The following is a 19,701-nucleotide window of genomic DNA, read 5'->3' as shown; positions in this document are numbered from 1 at the left end:
TTGAAACTAAAACCCATCATGCTCGTAGAGATTCCTCCTGCCGCCACTTGTCGAGTTCTGTCCCCAGCATCGTCATCCCTCCTGCAGATTTGTGGGATGATCTTACCTAGATTCAGGAAACCTGTATTTCCCTATGTTCTGTAAGGACTGTTCCAGCTCTGATCCTCTCCTTAGAATGGCCAGAGGCTGAGCTCTCCACATGCCGTCTGTCCTTTACTCTTGTACCCATTTCTCAGAAATCTTATAAGGGTGGGGCCTCCTTTGTTCCCTCTTACAAGGTCAGTCCCTCCACTTGGCTCTTCAGGTCAGCCTCTTACAGCCCCGGAATTTGTCCTGCCCTGGCAGATGGCCAGGAATTTTGGCAGGAGCGATGGGCGGAGCATCTCTGGGCCCTGTGACTACCCTGGGGGGTCTTTGGGGGGCAGGGGGCAGGGGTGATGGGTAATCATGTGTCAGCTGCTAACCCCTCCCTGTCTTCTCACCCCTTTGTGATCTGCGGGCGCTGCTGCAGTGCGAAGGACCCTCAAGAACGGCCTGACTGCAGAAGAAGCCCGAGCCCTGGGCCTGGTTGGCACCCCGGAGTTGCAGCTGTGACATCTGTGGGTGCCCTAAGAGGTGCGCCCGAGAGTGCAAACTCCTGCTGGATGGAATCCCCGCAGCTGGGGGTGAAGAGCCTGGACACTAAGCACCGAATGTTCCGAAGGAGAGCGTCCATCTCTAGGTGTCTGCGTGCGGCGTGCTGGGCGTTGACGGGGCTCTCGCAGAGTCTCCCTCACACACTTCCTTCCTTGTGTCAGCTGTGTTTCTCTTGTTTCCTTGACACCTGGCTTAGTAGTTCCCAAGTGTGACACTTTTTCTGTGCGAGGAGCAGCCCTTTTAAGGAGCAGATGACTCGGTCACAGTTACCGCGGTCGTATGAGGCAGTTTGAGTAGGTCTGCAGACTGGGTCTCTCCACAACACCAACATACCCAGATGGAAACTCCAAAATTGTACACAAAAAGAAAGCACAGATTGTTTACCAGTTGTGGATTTTAGCTGTACTAAATGTTTATACAAATTCATAAATGTACACCATGTTTCAAATACTAAATAAATAGAGTTTAATGCCAGACCTGGACACTTCTTTTCTCTCGGGTGGAAGGCCTTAAACAGCTCCAAAGTCTCACCTCCTTCTGTATCAGGAAAACCTTTCCTCAGGTTCATCCGAAGGCCTCTGGCTTGGAATGGCCTCCAGGCCCTTTGGCTTTCTTGTTGGTGTTTGTTTTGTGTTAATAGTGTGGGAAGTGCCTGCCTGCCAATGTGCTCTTTGTAACTACTTATTAATTAGGCATCAGTGTTTGTTGCAAGACTTGCTAGCCGTGACCTTACACAGATCACCTGACCCATGGGCTTTGTTTTGCTCCATTGTAATGTTGACAAAACCATTAGAGTAGCATTTAAAATCTGAACTATTCTGCAACTCTCTCACTTGCTTCTTACGTAAAAATTCATTTTCTCAAAAAATTTTCTGAGTCCCCAGAACAAAACAGAACAATATTTTGTCTTCAAAGAACCTCCAAGCGACAAACATAGTCCTTAGCACTTGAGTACTGGTCAGCAGAAGGTAAGGTGTCTGGTGGGGAAGGCGCTGCCAGGGGCCACAGGGGGTGGCTGGTGCCCAGGTGGTGGTCGAGCCTCCACGAAAAGCCCTCTGCCCGGGGTTTCACGGTTCCTGGTGTAGAACCTCTGTCTCTGGGGAGAAGGAGAGATGAACCACTGCATGGGTAGATCCTCAAGCCATTAATTCCGTGTTTGCGTCCCTTTTAAAAACTCTGTGACTCTGTGTTCCTGAACTTGGTGTCTGTGATCTAGAGACAAGATGTAGTCATGTTGTCTGAAGAGCCAAAGATCGGATGTTCACCCCACAGGCCTCCGTGACTGTGTCCCCCCGCGTCTGCATCCCCACTCTACTGAGAGCCGGAAGCTCTTTCCAGCAGGTTATTGGTCAAATAGTATGTCATGAATGTGAGCAGCCCAGGAAAGCCTGGAATCTGCCAAGAGTAGGTCTGTATATTACAGACAATGGAGTTTAATCACTTTATCGAAAAAGATACATGAGTTATTAATGCTTATTTTATTATGGTTCTAAATAACATGTAATATTGTGTTATGATTTAGCCGTTAGAGCATTTGCCTGTTCCCTCGGCACTGAATCCAGACATAGAATATCTGTGTCGCTGGGGATCGGGATGTGCAAACAAAAGGAAGATGCATTATTGTTGCCCTGTTTAGCGAACAGATACTTTGATGACCTTCTAGAGGCCCTTGGCATTCTGCTGAGAGACACTGCTTTGGAATAAAAGGTCACGTTCAGAAGGAAGTGCCAGATTAAATCTGAAGTTTATTTTAGGGATTAAAAAATTCTCAGAGGAAGCAAGCAAGGTCAACTAATTTCTTGGTTACAGCTAGGTACAGTCTTTTTATAGAGAACTCTGTTTAGTAGTTTTTGGTGAAATGGAAGGATTATTGCTCTTGCTCATTTCTTCCTTATTGCCGCTTCCTCTGGCTCCTTCCATCAGTGTTTTTGTTCTGTTTTGTTTCGTTTTTGAATTCAGTGACCTTACCCTTGGGAGATGCTTCGCTACTCTTGCTGGTCATCGCCATGGATGTTCTCATGCCTGTTTCTAAATCTAGTTGGAAATTATAGAACTGCCAGTGAAGAAGGCAAACTCTTCTGTTAAAGATGCCTGGGTTTTGGTGTCTTTGGAATCTTAAAGTTTTTTTGTTGTTGTTGTTCTATTTAAAAAATAACTTACTGAGGATTTGAGGATGGAAAGATGGAAGGGAGGATGCACAGGCCCCACGAGTGTTGAAGACCCTGTTTTGTCTTCTTCCAAGCTCGTCACTGAACACAGTGCAGGAAGCAAGAGCAGGATCAGAGTCAGGAGACCTGGTTTCTGAGCTCCTAACCTGTGGGTAGCTGCCTCATTCTCCACTGCTCCTAAATCCACCATTTCTTTGCTCATGGCCCTGAACAGTGTATCACTAAATACCACCTGTGGAGGCTGAAGCACAGCTACCCAAAGAGAGCAGGCCCTAATCACAGGAACCTGTAAATATTATAACAAAATCTTTGCAAGGGGCACCTGGGTGGCTCAGTCGGTTAAGCTTCTGCCTTTGGCTCAGGTCATGATCCCCGGGGTCCTGGGGCTGAGTCACATATTGGGCTCCTTGCTTAGGGGGGAGCCTGCATCTTCCTCTCCCCCTACCAACCATTCCCCCTGCTTGTGCTCTCTGACAAAATCTTTAAAAAGAAAAAAGGGGGAGTGTCTTCAGTTTTGAATAAGGACCCAGACATGGAACGATAATCCTGGATTATCTAGGTGTGCCCTAAACCTAATCATCAGAGGTAGAGAGAGGTTTTATATGCACAAAAGAGGAGACGGTCTTATGAAGACAGAGAGGCAGAGATTGGAGCAATGCGGCCACACACTAAGGAACGCCAGCAGCCACCAGAAACTGAAAGAGGCCAGGAACAAATTTTCCCCCTGAGCCTCTGGAGAGAGAGCATGTCCCTGTTGGCACCTTGATTTTGGCTCAGTAAAACTAATGTTGAACTTCTGGACTTTAGAACTGTAAGAGAATACATTCCTATTGTTTTAAGCCACCAAGTGTGTGGTAATTTGTTATGGCAGCTCTAGAAAATTAATAACAACCATTAGCCACAAATATGCAGCGAGGACCTAATTTATAGAGGTGACCCTGTGCCAGGAGCTGCGGATTCAGCTGGGAAAAGGAGAGTCATGCATGATCCCTCCCCTTAGGGCCATTAGAGGTAGTCATCAACTAAAATTAAATTTTAGTTTAATCTGCAGCTATTTATACATTTCGCGAGAGAAGTGAGTAAAAATAAAAATACCCGATTGTTGGAGAAGAGATAAAATGTCTTTGCAAATGCAGTTGGGGTACAGCATATTAAAATGCCCCATCAATGTTTGTCACAAAAGGCAGTTTCTCTGGTAGAAAAATCATGTTGCTAGGCAATTCTGGGGGATGAACTTTCTGAACGATTTTTAAAAGAGCTCAAGTATTGACGGCATCTCTGTGTGGTCACTTGTGGATGACTTTATATAAGCCATATGGCCATTCTGCCTTTTCATTTTGCCTTGGAAGTAAGGAAGAGAGGGACTGAATGACTTGGCCCAGGGGCAAAAGATAGGAAGTGCAATGTGCCGGCTTGTCATATTGGTCCTGGTTTTGTTCTTTTAGAACCCTTAAGAAGGCCTGTTAATCAGCAGTACCCTTGCTTCCACGTGTTCTCTTCTCAGCATCTGGCCCAGACTGACCCAGGGCTGGGCCTGGTGGCTGGAAAGCCAGTCAGCCCCACACTAACCAAGCCCAAACCCTGGAAGCCTGGTGGCAGGCCATGCAGCAGCACCGTCTAAACTTGATGAGGGCTCCTAACCATGCAGTTTTTACATTAATGATTAACTGGCAGTGATCTGTGTACATCAGTCACCCAGCCATCCGTGTACACCTAAGTAGGGAAGGTTCAGAAGTATCTTTTGTGACTTTGTGATGATTCCTACTCCGACTGGTGAGAGGATATGGCAAGAGTTTAGTCAGATTGCTGGTACTCAACTAAGAGAGGGCCAAGCCATTTATATTCTCTTAATGAGTCCTATTTAATTACTGCGTTTAAAAAGTGTATTTGTTTAAGATGATCCACCTGAGGAAGTACAAATTTATGATTTTGTAGTTCAAACACCATTTCAATTGTTGATTTAGTGGAAATTGTTCCTAACTCCTGGATTAGCAACAATGATTTGCTTCCAGAATGCTTTGTAATTTAGAAGTAGAGCATTACATGTACAGGAAAATTAAATCAGCTGGATAATTAGAACAACTGAGAATGAAAAACAGTACATCCAAGTGTGTGCTTCCAAGTCACCCAAGTGGCCATCACTGGGGATTGATGGACACTCAGCTCCTCAGATGCTGTAGGGTCAGCGTGTGCTGGGCTGTTGCACGTCTGGAACCGGATGCAGCAGGTTCCTTGCTTGTGGCTGGTGGAGCCGGAAGAGGTTTGCATGGACCAGTCGCTGTGTCTGTGGAGACTCAGGCGTGCTCACCTCCTCATCTCATCCCCTCTTAGAGGGGCTAGACAGCTGGAATCTATTTAACACATTTTCGTCTGTTCATTTTGATATAATCTAGACGTTAACTGACTTAGATGGAAACAGGAAGAGATGGATTTTGGTCAAATGGAAAAGATACTCCGTAGAGGGCCTGTACCATGTGTTACAAATACACAGCATGAAGTCAACCTCAAGGTAAGTAGGGTGCTTTCTGTGAGTGTGTCAGCAGCTGGTTTTCCTGTACTGGTAGGAGGGGTTACTGCAGTACTGGGGACTATTCGCTGGACCCAGTCAAGAGGGGGTCTTGTCTCTTACACTTTCAGAAAATAAACTAGAAAGCTCAATGTCCTTCTGAACCACTGCCCCTTAATAGCCTCTGCCTAGAAATGCTTTTAAAACTGCACTGCTGTCTTGAAGGTGGTTCCAGGGGTGGACAGCAACATACTTCTGCGCAGGGAAGTAGGCTAGGAAATGGAGACAGTTGCCCCTAAAAACACTTGAATTGTGTACCCAATGGGATATTTATACTTTTGCAAACTTCAACCTTCAAATAAGAATAAAAAATGTGGTAGCTGTGCAGGAAGAGCTGGGTGCTAGGGAAAGCTTTTACAATTGTTTTATTTGGTCTCTGAAAAAAATTTCCTAGATACACTGATTTGGACAAGGTCATCTTTACCAGAACTCAGTACACAGCAGCTGGCGGTAGAACTGGACACAGGATTAGTGTAATTCATCAAATCAGAGACCTTCTTGACTCAGAAGATTAAGGCATAAGATTGGAAAGGAAAAGGGAAAAGAGTTGATTCCTGCCTTAACCCAACCTTAGAAATGCAGTCTCAATGAAAAAAAAAAAAAAAAGAGTTCTAATCCAGCATCCCTTCTCAGAAGGTGGTATGAAAAAAATAATTTGAATCTCATTAGAGGAAAAACTGTCCTGAAATTGTAAAGGTTGTGGAACTTGACAACTTCTTCAATCAACATATGTATATAGAAGTTCACCCTTGGGTTAAATTTTTAAGGGTGTATTTATGGAAAAATGATAGAAGATGAATTTTTGAATTGGCTTGTGCTTGACTGAATTCTTCCTGTTTTTAATGGATAATATTGAAGGTGATTTCCCATTTTTAAAAAAATGGTCTAAAACATGATTTATAGAGTTACTAGTAATTAAGGCCACAGCAGTCCATTTTAGAATCACATTTTTAAAGGAAAAAAGTTTTTTTTTTTAAATTTAAGCTGCTTAATAAGCCTATGTTCTGGAATCCTACTTAATAAGCCTATGTTCTGGAATCCTAATACTGTTTCAGAACCTATGTCTGGCCATAGTCTAGAGCCACCCATGGGAGATGAGCCTCGGGAGCCTCCACACATGTAAATGCACCCTCAAGAGAAATCTGCCTGCACCTGTCCCCCAAGGGATGACCTTATTTACAAATAAAGTTTAAAAGCAGACAGTTGGGAACTGGAGCTGTGGTAAAGGTAAGCGGTTTTTCCAGAGGTTTAATCTTGCCCTTAATAGTTGGTCTTTATTTGCATCTTTTGCTTGAAGGACAAGGTCTTTCCCTTAGTTGGACTTGAACCATTCTGAGGACTGTGTCCCTGCTCTGGTTGGTCTCCCAGGTATTCTTTGTCAGTCTTGATGCTGTGGTTAAAGGTAGCCTATCTCCAGAGGAATGGTAGGTACTTTGAGAAATGTTCTTATTTCTGAGCTCAGGAGGGTGTTCTCAAAGCCAGGCTTGCCTGTCCTTTAAGGGCAGAGGAAAGAAGGTGCTCAAAGAGGCAGAAAATTGTTTTCTTTCTGTCCGCTTTCCACGGTGGACGCAGCAGAGGCCAAGAGGCTGAGCTGCCTCATAGCCTTTGACTGCCACACGGAGCAAAGCCCAGAACCTGCACAGCCTGCTGGGCCTTTCCACAGCGAAGGGACATGCTGCCTCATCCCTGACTTTCCCTGTGAGCCAAGAGGTATAAAAAGAATAAAGTAGGAAAGGATGCAGTGTTGTTGTTGTTGTTTTAAGGCATTATTTATTTATTTGACAGGCAGAGATCACAAGTAGGCAGAGCGGCAGGCAGAGAGAGAGAGAGGAGAAAGCAGGCTCCCTGCTGAGCAGAGAGCCGGATGCAGGGCTCCATCCCAGGACCCTGAGATCATGACTTGAGCCGCGCCCTAGGATGCAGTGTCTTACTTAGAAAAAGAGTGTCTTCAGGTGATTTCTTGAGTACAGTATAAGTATAAAAGGGCTTCGCAGCAGAATTGCTCTGAGCATTGTGAGATGAAGACAAGTCCCATGTGGTCTGGGTCAGGGCTGCCCTGTAGAACTTGCCTTGGTGACATTAATGTTCTATATATGCACCATTCTGTAGAGTAGCCCCTAAACTTAGGTGGTCACCAAACACTTGACATGCTGCCAGAGAGACTGAGGAATAGAGTTTTAGATTTTAAGTTCAGATGGCTACAGTGGTCAGTCGCTGGAGTACTGGATAGCACAGGTATGAGAGAATACACTTTGTATCTCCTCTGTTACTGTTTTATTCATTTTACACACTTTTTGGGGGGGAGGGAGTGAAATTTGTATATAAACTGCTTTGGCCTATATTTACTCCAAGAAATGAACACCTTGTCTACAAAACTATGTCCAACAAAGGTTGGAGTCACATTATAAAGGAGGAAGGGAAAAAGAAGGGACTATTCTGATCGCTCACCTATGAGCTGATTTAATCCTCACAACAGCTCCATAATGGAGGCTGTGTACTAACCAGGGCATATTCAGCTAGAAAAACAATCCAGTCTGGGTTAGCTTAAACCAAAGAAGAAAATTCATCACAAGACCCCCAGGACTAAAGTGTAGTCAGTATAAATAGGTACCCACCTACTGCCGGTGACCTGCAGTCAGGGAGCCAGAGTTCTACTATATAAGCATGGCTACTTAGGGATTCTATGTCTGAGTGGGTACTGCATTGAATAGAAAACAGAATATATATTGTATATATTGCAATCCTTAGAGGAACAGTTAAAAATGTAATGCAAAGAACTGTAACTTAAAAACCAACAGGTGAATTAAAATGGAATTATTTAAAAATTAAAATTGGAAGGAAGGGCAAAGACCAGATACATAGAAATGCTTGGTCACAAGAATTGCTGAAACTGGGTGATGCATACATGGGTTTGTTATTCCATCTTTGTAAATATTTAAAATTCTCCATAATAAAAGGTTTAAAAAATACATGTGTTCACACAGGGCCCCTTGGTCCTTCTGATCCAATCATTGTCCGTGCTTTTCTAGATGAAAAACAGCTTTTGAGCTCATGTCCATGCAGTGCAAGCACAACCCCTCAGACCCATTAGGTGGAAAGCTTCGGGCTCGGTCAGCATTCTTGTCACAAGTGCAGTTGATGAAGAGTCCTGGTATTTCCTTGCAGTTTTGATTGAGTGGGTCTGGAGTGGGACAGGAGTATCTGATTTTCTACACACAAGTCCAATGACGGGGATGCACGTTCAGGTTTGGGGAGGCACAGCGTCAAGGGAGAGATTCTATGGATTATTATGAGCAGGTAGCCCCCCTGTCAGTCCCGTCCTTGGCTGGGGCACTTCCGGGCTGTAGGACCCATGCAGCACAAGGATGTGGCACTTCGCGCACAATCTTAACTACGCCAGTGCATCGTGAGGCATCCCGCCATTGATTCTCATTTTGTGATTCCAGCAGAGTATCTCTTTCTGGGCAGCTGATTTACGGTAGAGCCTCCTGCCATGTCAGTTGCTTTGGTTTGGCGACACAACTCTCATGGGTGAATTTTCTCCCCAGCTAGCACACCGAGCTTACGGTGCACCTTTCCCCAGGAGAGCTCCCTTGTTCCTTCACGGGGGCGGCTTCACAGGCATGTGATGGGCATCATCACAGAGTGCCCCACACATGGTTGAATGCTCTCCTGTCACTGTCTGGAGTTCTTAATCTTGTCTTTGAACTTGTGTTTTATAAGTGAAGTCTGATGAGACAAAACCACATACACAGGAGCAGAGGCGATCCCTGCAGGGTGTCCACTGCTCCCCACCACCCCATTCACTTTGTGATGCCGGTGTGCGCAGAATTCTAGCAGACCCACCATGTGCAGGTTGAGAAGAGATCCAATATAAGCAAGTTATTCCTACAACTGAGTAAGTGGGGGCACTTAGAGCCCAAGAGGCCATGCTTTCCATTGGAACCGGACATGACTTGAATGCAAAAGAAAGGTAATAGCATTCTAAGAAGTGTGAATGACCCTGGAACCCCATCATATCCTTTTTCTACTCTTGTTACTTTTCTTATTTTATTCTTGTCATTTTCCTTCGTTAGTCATCCACGTCTGCTGAAAATGACTTAGGAGAAAAAGAAAACATAGGGCAGCTCCTAGTTTTTCTTTTAGTCCTTCGTTACTCATCAGTAAGGTGAAAGAGTGTTGACAGAATGTGTACATATCAAGGAGGGAAATGGTAGTTGAGCAAGGCTTTTCTGCAGTGTTTCCAGTGTTCTAGTGAGGATAAAATATGTAAATCATACAACATGTACACATAAGCTATGAAATACAAATTTTTGTGATTCTGCATGAGTTCACTTCTCTTCTAGTTGCATTGAAAACAGGAATTGTGTACTATAAAGATGAATAAATTAATGCTAATAATTTAGAATTTAAATTTTTTCATTACTTAGGACAGCATTAAGTAGCAAGTAAAAACCCCGCATAACAAGATGTGAGAGAGACCATGGAAGAAAGAACATTTCAGTACTTTTAATGGTACTATTTTCCTAATTTTTGGACATGAGGCCCCACATCTTTGTTTCGCTCTGGGTCCTGCACCTCAGGTAGCCAGCCTGGCTCTTCAGTGCTCTCCTTTCCTTCACGGAGCCCCCTTCCTTCTCTCTTCTATAGCCTCCTGAGGACTCCCACTGATGTGAAGGGCACCACTGCTCTCCTAGTTCCTCTGCTGCTGCACCTGTGAGAACTAGAAAAGGGCCAGGGCTGAGTTCAAAGTAACCTAGGGACCCACCAGCACTAGAGGCTGGCTGGCTGTAGGACAGGAGGACAAGCCTGCTCTATGTTCTTCTAACTCTGACTTGTCTTGGAGCAGATGCCACATGCTAGAATCACTGATCTTGTGCGGTTCTCCCTTTGATTCGATCGGTTCTGGCAAAACAATTCTTCTAATAGACTAAACTTCAGCTATTATTCTTGACAGCTTGGTCCTTCTTTTTCCCTTTCTGCCACTCCATGAATTGATGAAAGCTGGGAGTAGTAGGCAGGGCAGGTGGACAACTCTTGTCAACAGTGATTTCATAAAAACTCTTTATGAGGAATCATGGAAAACAATGCTTGGGAATTTGTTTTTATATTAAGGTTAAGCAGAGAATTACCTCCTCTTAAAAAAAAATTTTTTTTTTGACAATGTATAAATACACTGCAAAACTGGAAACAACAAACTTTTATAGGAACCTAAAAAAGGACCAGAGAGAATTAGGAAAAATAAAGAATATATACAACTGTATCTTTAAGAATTTTCATGGAACATGATGAACCATCAAATCAAGATATCCACATTTTCTAACAAAAATGAACTGATCTGAGTAAGGCAGCATGAAAATATTCTAATATAGTGCTGCTCAACAGAACTTTCTGTGATGATGGAAATGTTCCATTATCTCTATTGACTACAGAAGCTACTGGCCACATGGATGCGCACAATGTGGCTAATGCAACTGAGGAACTGAATTTTTAATATAGTTTAAACAACCACTGTGACTAGTGATTACCAACTGAACAGCACAGTTCTAATGCCTCATGGGTCAAAATCAGCGGTTTCTTCACGGGATTTCTCTCATCACCACTGACAGGTGTAGAGGGTTGGGGGTGGGAAGAGAGGGAAGCTCTTAACAGCTCTATTTAACACTTACGTTCTGAAACTTTCTCTCAGAGGCAAGAGATGAGGCAAGGACTCTGGGGGAGACCTGAGAATGCCCTTGAACTCCTGGCTAATGCCAATGGAAGCAGAAGGCCTAGGATTTGGCTCACTGTGATGGGAATATGGCTATGGTACAACTCATAGGATCTGAGGCTTGGGCCATCTGTGCATGAAAATCATATCGAGGGGCTCGCGGGGAGGTGGGGTGCTCATTTCCGGACAGGGTTTCCAGGGCTAGAAGAGGATTTAGAGGTGGAGGGAGGACCTGGGGGCCCTTTCTGGCCACCTGCAGGCTGGACTGGCCCTTTCTTTTTGGGGATTAAGGTCTTGTTCTTGCTCTTGAACACTTTGCTGGGATCCAGCTTGTTTACGAAGGAGTTGGTCTCTTCTGCAAGTAGGTCTGTGTTGTAGGTGATGGGTTTATACATGTTGAACCACTGCTGTAAGGGAGAATTGGGAGAGGTCAAAATTCGAAGGAGAAAGGTGACTTTATGTTCTTTAGTGGGGACCCAGAGGTAGAGAGGTGGGGAGATAAGGCAAAGAGAACAAACATTTTTATGAAAAAAGCCTTGAAAATCTGTTAGGACTTCCTTTAGGTAAAAGTGATGGCACACAACATTGCTTTATTAAGTCTCGTAACCTTTAAAATAAATCCAGCTCAAGGATTGAGAATGTAAGTAAACTTCCTTCCTTCTGATCTAGTGAGCCCTGAGCATGGGGATGTGGGTCGCAGAGCATCAGTGTCCTTCTAATTGTTCTGTCCTCACACCAGATACCGCCTGTCAGGTGGGTATGGCAGCACTTCCCCCCAGGGAAGGTGTGTGACAGAGGCCAGTGGCAGGCCCTGGCTGCGGGAAGCTGCGTGTGCTGGTGCTCTCCTTCCCTTCTGGGCAAACAGCATCACATTTATTGACCTCACAATGTTGACTGGATGGGCGTTAGGTGACATTTGGGCAAAGCAAGGCCCAGCAGATGAATACATGCCTGGTGCTGAGCCCCTGAGTCACTGCCACCCAGCCAAAGTTCTTCAGGGCACACCTGGTCTCAAACTAGGTGGTATAAGAGCATTACCAGGCAACTGTGTTTGAAATGTCACCCGGATCTATTACACAAACAAGGCACATCCATACAACGCATATTCTGTATCACTAAAAAGGACAGTTCTGCAGGTACTGGTAGGGAATGAACCCCAAGACGACGGGATGTTAAGTGAAAAGAAGATGCTCAATGACGTGAGAAGTATAGTGCACTTGTGATTTAGAAAAAAGTAACCGAAAAACCATATGCCTGTATGCTTTCTAGGCAAAAGTACTATGTGAAAAACTCAAGAAAAACGGAAACAATAGCTGCCTCTAGGGGAGGCTGGGAGGCTGGAGAGCCTGGGAATAAGACTGACTTTGCACCCTTCCTGTGTGCATGTCCTGCTTATCTAAAACCAACACTCAGACCTAAGCCCCCACTAAAATTTAATTAGAAAAAAAAAACTCCCAGGTGATTATGAGGATCAGCCAAGTTTGGGAACCACTTAGTTCAGTACTAAGTCAGGCCATCCACCTTCACTGGCACCATCTGCCTTGCTTAATGAAAATGCAGGTTCCCGGGCTCCATCCCAGTTCTTCCGAATCAGACAGGGAAGCTGGGAATCTGCATTTAACATTTCCTCAGAGATTCTGATACGGTCCACAGATAGGAGATGGCTCGTGTCTCTCCCTTACCTTGGCCTGCGGGCTAATGCCATAGCTGGTGAAGGCATACTGCCACTGCGGCAGGCCCAGGTGCGTGATGAGCAGGCGATAATAAGCGGTGAAGGTGTCTGTGAGAAAATGCCAGTATAATGCTCTGTCCAGGAACCAGATCTCAGTGTCTTGTGCTAACGCTGAAATAGCAAACAAAAGAAAGAAATGAATGGATGGCATAAGACTTTTCTACTTTTATCTGTAAAGTCAATATACTTTCATGGTTTAAAAAAAAAATTCGGACCGGAGAGGGGGGTGGGGATATGGACATTGGGGAGGGTATGCGCTATGGTGAGTTCTGTGAAATGTGTAAACCTGGTGATTCACAGACCTGTACCCCTGGGGATAAGAATACATTTTATGTTTATTAAAAACAAAAATAAAATAAATAAAAAAAAATTCCAGTAGTGGGAGGATGAAAAATACAAGTGAAGAGTTCCTCAGGCCCATTCTCCCATGGCCACGGTTAGGGGTTTTATTGGTCTTCTTGTACAAATACCTGATCAGTCAGCTGACTGACTTATGTTCTGGGCATTGGCCATCGTGCATTCAGGCTGACCATTCAGCAGTCCCGCGCCCCACTAGGCACAGACTGGGGGGGTCTCAGTTTTCCTGATGGGACAGACTCAGAAAGGCTGATTTTTCTTCCTTTCTTTCTTTTTTTGTTTTTAAGATTTTATTCATTTATTTGAGAGACAGAGAGACCATGAGCTGGAGAGCACAAGCAGGGGTAGTGGGAGAAGCAGACTCCCCAGTGAGCAGGAAGCACAATGTAGGGCTTCATCCCAGGACACTGGGATCATGACCGGAGCCAAAGGCAGCCAATTAAGCAACCGAGGCACCAGGCACCCCAAGGCTCTGGTTTTCTGAAGAGGTCTCTGTCAGGAAGCTGAAGGGCCATGAGCAGCCACTGTGTTGGAGCCCAGACAGGCTTCTGCCCTGGGTCCTGCCTGTGCTGTTGCGGGAGGTCCGGGCTCAGCAGAAACAGGCACGGTCCCAGCAGCGCCAGCCTCGCACTCACTTCTGACCTTCCATTCTTCCTCTTGCAGGCCTCTAGTTCATCTCTTGTCTAATGGCTATGAAGGCTTCCTCGGTGGCCTCCACCCTCCAGTCTCTTCTTCTAAGACTGCCTGTGCAAATGTACATTTCCATCTTAATTTGGCTGTTCCTTTACTGGACTTCTCAGTGCCATGTCCGAACTCCTTCCAAGCTGTGCATGAAGGGGAACAACTGGACTTCTAGCCCCATCTCCTTATCCACAAGATGAACCAGGCAAGCCCTATGATTTGAAATTATCATTCCTTCCAAATCAACTGCACTTTCCCATGGCAGAGCTTTACCTAGTATTTCTGCCTACATGCTTCCCTCACCCCACAATCCCTCCTGCCCCACCCTTCTCCATAACCCAATATGTGGATGAAAGGCTACTTTGCAAAGCTGGTCCCTCCTTTCTCTATCGTCTATATCTCCTCACCCGTACAGGCTGAGAGCTACCTGGAGAGGGCTGGGCCTTGTCCACAGTCTTAGGGCAGGGCCTGAACTGTTGCTGGGGGGCCAGTTCATAGCTGTTGCTCTAGAGCCAGGGCCTTTTCCTCTTGAGTTCTCATCTGAGGTCTTAAGACTGATGTCTACTCATTCAGGTTTTTAGTGTTGTTAACTTGCCTACGTAGAGAAGTGTGTAAGAAAGATAATGTTTTTCTGGGATGCTTTTCTGATGTGTGAACCCACTGGAGGAATGTTTATAGAGGAATGATACATAGAGCCTGTTAATAGAAACAGAATGACTATTTCTTTTAGTTTTTACTCACTTATTTTCCTTTTCCCATTTTTTTCTGCAATAACTGACAAATGATGACAGCTTAAAAAAAGACTCTAGTGATTGGCCTAGAAGGGAATGCTCAGGGAGGACCAAAGGGGCTTACTGGGTCTTTACATCTCCAAGAGACCTGGCCGCCTCTCATGGGTCCAGACAGGAGTGTGCCTTTTGTGTCATGACTGGAGAGCATGATCATCCTGCCACACCCAGCTGCAGGGCCATGCCTGTCAATGATTCTTACCTGGTTTCCCTCTTTTGTAGACAAGGCAAACCTTCCCATTCCCATTGCAAGGATCCAGCTCAAATATCACGCTGCGAGAATCAAAGTGAGGCTTCTCTGGCTGGTTCTCACTGGCTGCAAACCCAGAAGGTAACAGTTACGCTCAAACATACTCAACTCAAACACATACTTATTCAGCACTGCTAGGGTTGGGGGGTGGGGGAGAAAAATAGAAAAAAGCCTTATCTCAGACGTATTCTTAACTACTATCTCCAGTGCGGGCCAAATGAAATTTTTTTAAAGATTTATTTCAGGGGCACCTGGGTGGCTCAGTTGTTAAGTGTTTGCCTTTGGCTCAGGTCATGATCCCAGGGTCCTGAGACTGAACCCTGCATTGGACTCTCTCCTCAGCAAGAAGCCTGCTTTTCCCTCTCTCACTTGCCCTGCTTGTGTTCCCTTTCTCGCTATGTCTTTCTTGTCAAATAAAAAAAAATCTAAAAAAAAAATTAAAGATTTCAGGAGCAAGTGGGGGGAGAAGGGGAGGAAGAGAATCCTCAGGTAGACTCCCCACTGAGCGTGGGACCCCGAGATCATGACATAACCTGAGCTGAAGCCAAGAGTCAGACACTTAACTGAATGAGCCACCAAGGCACTTCCCAATGAATTCTATACTCTCAGCCCAGGATCTTACCCATGTCTAAGCATTTGTCTGGGCTTCTCTATCACAGACAGACGTGTCACAGAATCTAGGGGACGATGGCACAGAAAAACAAACTGAACTTGGGAGAGTGGGAATATATAAAGGCAAAATAATCTAGTCTGATGTTGCCATCTCTTTTTCCCAGATAGCTGCTTTCTCCTTATTTATAGCACTTTATGATCTTTTGATTAGAATCTCTTTTCCTTGGCCTAAAATGTATTTATAATATTTAATATTAATTACATTATAATTAATGATAAACCTTGTTCAATCAGAAATACATACCTAGTAATCACATATAATGGCATACCAGAAAAGAGAGCCATTTCAGAAACCTTTCCTGCTTCTTTTGTTACAGCCATTATGTAATAAAGATTAATATTTGTGAGTGAGGGTGAGAGTTTACAAATCTAGGAGAGACTGGATAAAACAAAGCCTATAAGAAGGCTATTTTTTACTTGTACATATAGTCATACATATAATTTTATGCAAATGCAGAAATAATTACATTTCCAACTAAAAAATGCCTTAAACATGGCTTTTCCTTCTCCTGGAGGTTACACTTTAATACTCTTCTTCTTTTTTTTTTTTTTAAGATTTTATTTATTTTTTTGACAGATGGAGATCACAAGTAGGCAGACAAGCAGGCAGAGAGAGACAAGCTGAGCAGAGAGCCTGATGTAGGGCTCGATCCCAGGACCCTGAGATCATGATCTGAGCCGAAGGCAGAGGCCCCAACCCACTGAGCCACCCAGGCGCCCTTAATACTCTTCTTGATTTCACGTGGTCTTCAACTCATGGAGTGCGGCAAGTTCCCGCCTGGCTTCCCGGCTCTAGGCTGTGGACTGGAAAACTCTCTCAAGTCATAAGCTGAGGTTTCCCTTCTTTATTTACATCTCTCAGGCTCATGGTCCTTCACTGCCCGATGGTCAGTGTCTTGAAATCCATTTTTATGTATCTTCTCTGTTGTTGTTGTTCCAAGAGGGCAGATAAATCAGTTCTGTGACTCCCATCTTGGGTGAAATCCGAAGTCCAGACTGTAGGGTCCCAGCAAGCTTCAGAAGCCCTGCCCTGACTGACGCTGACGGGGCCTGCCCGCAGGGGAAGATTATAAAATAGGACACTCACTCAGTGTGGCTCCCTTCTTCCCTTCTCCCATTTGTAGATGCCACTCCAGTTTCTGCTCATTTTTCGCTATTCTCTAATCTTTTTAGGTCATTGTCTTTAAAGTTTCTCCAGAGTTTATAGTAGTCTTTGACTTGGCAAAAAGTACTCTGCCATTCGCAGGAAGAGGAAGTCAGTATTTGAATCTTTTTTTTTTTTTTTTTTTAAACCAAATATGCAATGTCTTAGTTTCTACTGAAATTTTAGTTTGGGTTTATCCCCATGTGTGCATTAGCATTACTGTGCCTAATAATTCACTCTCAGGAGTACCCATGAATCTCTTTCTGGTTAACTGTTATTTGTGCTGGTTCTTGTTCATGGTGGTGTGTTTTTCATGTGCCTAGTTACTTTTTAAAAGAAAGTATTTTTTTGAAAAATTATTTATAAAAACAATTTGAGGTCTAAGATACTATTATCATCCTCCAGGGTGGAATTTTCTTTTCATATAAGAGCTTTACTGAGATGTAATTCACCTACCATACCATTTACTCATTTGAAGAATACAATTTAATGGTTTTTGTAATATTTACAGTTATATAACCATTAAGACAATCAATTTTAGACCATTTCTCTAGAGTGAATTTGTTTCTGCTAGGCCCCTGAGGAGATCAGTAACCTCGTATCATTTTAGTCCAATTTCCAGATTTAACATTTTCTGGGCCACATAGAGGACTTATACTTGAGCCTCAGTCCAGGAGAAAAATGGTTACTTTTGGCTTATTCTGTCTTCTGGGTACTGCTCTTGATGGTGCCAACCCAAAAAGTAGCAAGTTTTTATGGGTGTCATCTTTTGGGCATCTTTTGGGCTCTGTTTTATTCCCCTGGTCTCAAAATGGGGCAAATCTGCAGTATTCCAGCATCCTCATAGCCTGTTGTGAAGAGGGCAGTCAATATACTACAAGTGCTTAAATCTCTTCCCCCCTGGATTTCTGTCTTCTGGGTGTTAATCTGACATTACCTCATCACCTTGTTAGCTTTCTAAGATGTTTTTAGGGAGGTGGCTTTTATATTTTGCTCTGACTTCTCAGTTGTCTTCAGGAGGAAGGCTTCTCTGAGTTACCTGTCTGCCATTTCCAGAAGAGGAAATTTCTCATCAGTTTAAGTGTGCTCCTAAAAATAACACATAGATGAACTTTGCTTTTTGTATCAATCTAACAGTCTTTATTTTTCAAAAGGGAAATTCAATCCCAGCACATTTAATATCAGGATTGATCTATCTTGTTTTATTTCTCCTAATGTTTTGTTTCCTAATTTATTTTTCCTCCTGTGATTGAATATTCCCTTATTAAGTTAAAAATTTAATGTAGATTTTTATTCATTTAGTGGTTATCTTCCTCCTCCCTACACCCACCCTTTGCATGATTAGATTAATAGGACTTTACCCTTATTTGAAAACAATAGACCATTATTTCTCCTCAACAGTGTGCCATGCAGAATTCTCAGGCCCTCAAGATTTCTGCTCCTTGATATCTATATCTTGCAGGACCTCCCACCCTTGAGTACAGTCAGGACCTGAGAATATGATGTAGCAGCCACTCCCTTGATTAGCTTACATGATAGGAAACTGTAAGAGCAGACTGCAGAGGCATTTCCCGCTGGCTGAGAAGTAAACTGCCATGTTGTGAGAGGGTCACGTGGCTAGAATCTAAGGGTAGTCTAAAGATGCTGAGAGTGAGCCCTGGCTAATGGCCAGCAAGAAAATGGGGACTTAAGTCCCAGAACAGCAAGAAACTGAGTAAGGCCAACCATTAGTGAGCTTGGAAGAGGCCTCCGGGCCTTGGATAAGATCGCAGTATCAGGGAATACCTTCATTTTAGCCTCAAGACTCTAAGTGGAAGACCTTACTTATTTGTGGCTGAATTCTTGACTCATGAAACTGTTATATAATAAATTTGTGGAATTTTAAAACATTAAATTTGTGGTAATCTATTACACAAAAATAGAAAGCTCAAACACCAAGGTAATCTTGTTTCCCCCAACAAGGTGTACTATTTCTTCCCTATAGTAGGAGGAGACCTTCCACTTTCTGCTGCTTTTCCTCCTTTGTCCTACATTTTCTACTATTAAGGACCTCAGGAACACTCTATATATTACTTGCTAGGGCTGCTGTAACCAACTACCAAACCTGAGCAGCTTGAACAACAGAAATTTGGAGTCTCACAATTCTGGAAGCTACAAAGCCATGATCGAAGTGTTGGCTGAGTTGGTTCCTTTGAGGGCTGTGGGGAAACAAATCTGTTCAATGCTTCTCCCCTGGCTTCTGGAATTTCCTAGCAAATTATGGCTATCCTTAATGTGTAGAAGTCCCACCCATCTCTGCCTTCATCTTCAAATGGCATTCTTCCTGTGTCTCCAAATGTCTTCAAGGATGTCAGTCATATTGGATTGGGATCCACCCTACTCCAGTATGACCTCATCTTAACCACTGACATCTGCAATAACCCAATTTCCAAATAAGGTCACATGTATTCTGAACTGGGGTTTAGGACTTCATTATGTGAACTGGGAGAGGGTGGACATTAATTTAACCCATAATACTTTTATATCTTCCCTTTTTCCTTTCTTTTAGGTTTAGCTGAGACAGTATACAGTTGACCCTTGAACAACACACAGACTGAACTGCATGGGCTCACGTATGGATTTTTTTACAGTGCTGTCAATATATTTTCTTTTCTTTACTATTTCTGTAACATTTACTTTTCTCTTAATTTATTGTAGGAATACAGTGTATATTACACATAACAAATAGTCAATTAACACGTATTTTGTATGTTATTCGTAAGACCTCCAGTCAACAGTAGGTTATTAGTAATTAAGTTTTGGGGGAGTTAAAAGTTCTCCTGGGATTTTTGACTTCATGGAGGATCAGTGTCTTTAACCTCCGCATTGCTCAAGTATCAACTACAGTAGGTTTTACAATATTCCTTGCACTGTGTCCCCCTTTCCAAGAATTTTTTTTTTCTTTTTTCAAAGATTTTAGAGAGAGACAGAGCACAGGCATGCGGGGGAAGAGGTAAG

The 19,701-nt window shown here is 43.8% G+C and overlaps 2 protein-coding genes across 24 annotated transcripts in view; one reads left to right on the top strand and one right to left on the bottom strand.

The window, feature by feature from the left end:
* The window catches only part of FHOD3 (formin homology 2 domain containing 3), a 456,221-nt gene extending 455,111 nt beyond the window's left edge, over positions 1-1,110 (top strand). For all 22 annotated transcript variants that reach the window (XM_082699502.1, XM_082699490.1, XM_082699491.1 and 19 more), the window contains one exon: positions 512-1,110. In XM_082699502.1, coding sequence (XP_082555628.1) covers positions 512-594 — 83 coding nt within the window. In that variant the 3' untranslated portion in view covers positions 595-1,110. The remainder of the gene's footprint in view (positions 1-511) is intronic.
* Positions 1,111-7,627: 6,517 nt separating this feature from the next.
* TPGS2 (tubulin polyglutamylase complex subunit 2) overlaps positions 7,628-19,701 on the bottom strand; it is a 65,080-nt gene continuing 53,006 nt past the window's right edge. The window contains exons 5-8 of one of the 2 annotated variants that reach the window (XM_082699519.1): positions 14,841-14,954; positions 12,763-12,923; positions 11,334-11,484; positions 7,628-10,093 (exon numbers count right to left, since the gene is read on the bottom strand). In XM_082699519.1, the coding sequence (XP_082555645.1) occupies positions 9,897-10,093; positions 11,334-11,484; positions 12,763-12,923; positions 14,841-14,954 (623 nt within the window). In that variant the 3' untranslated portion in view covers positions 7,628-9,896. Of the gene's footprint in view, positions 10,094-11,333; positions 11,488-12,762; positions 12,924-14,840; positions 14,955-19,701 lie in introns of both variants that reach the window. The other variant, XM_082699520.1, reaches the window with a different exon arrangement.

Source organism: Mustela nivalis (assembly GCF_964662115.1).
Source record: "Mustela nivalis genome assembly, chromosome: 14".
Lineage (NCBI taxonomy): Eukaryota > Metazoa > Chordata > Mammalia > Carnivora > Mustelidae > Mustela > Mustela nivalis.
Note: the sequence above shows the minus strand (reverse complement) of the source record. Positions and strands in the feature narration are given on the sequence as shown.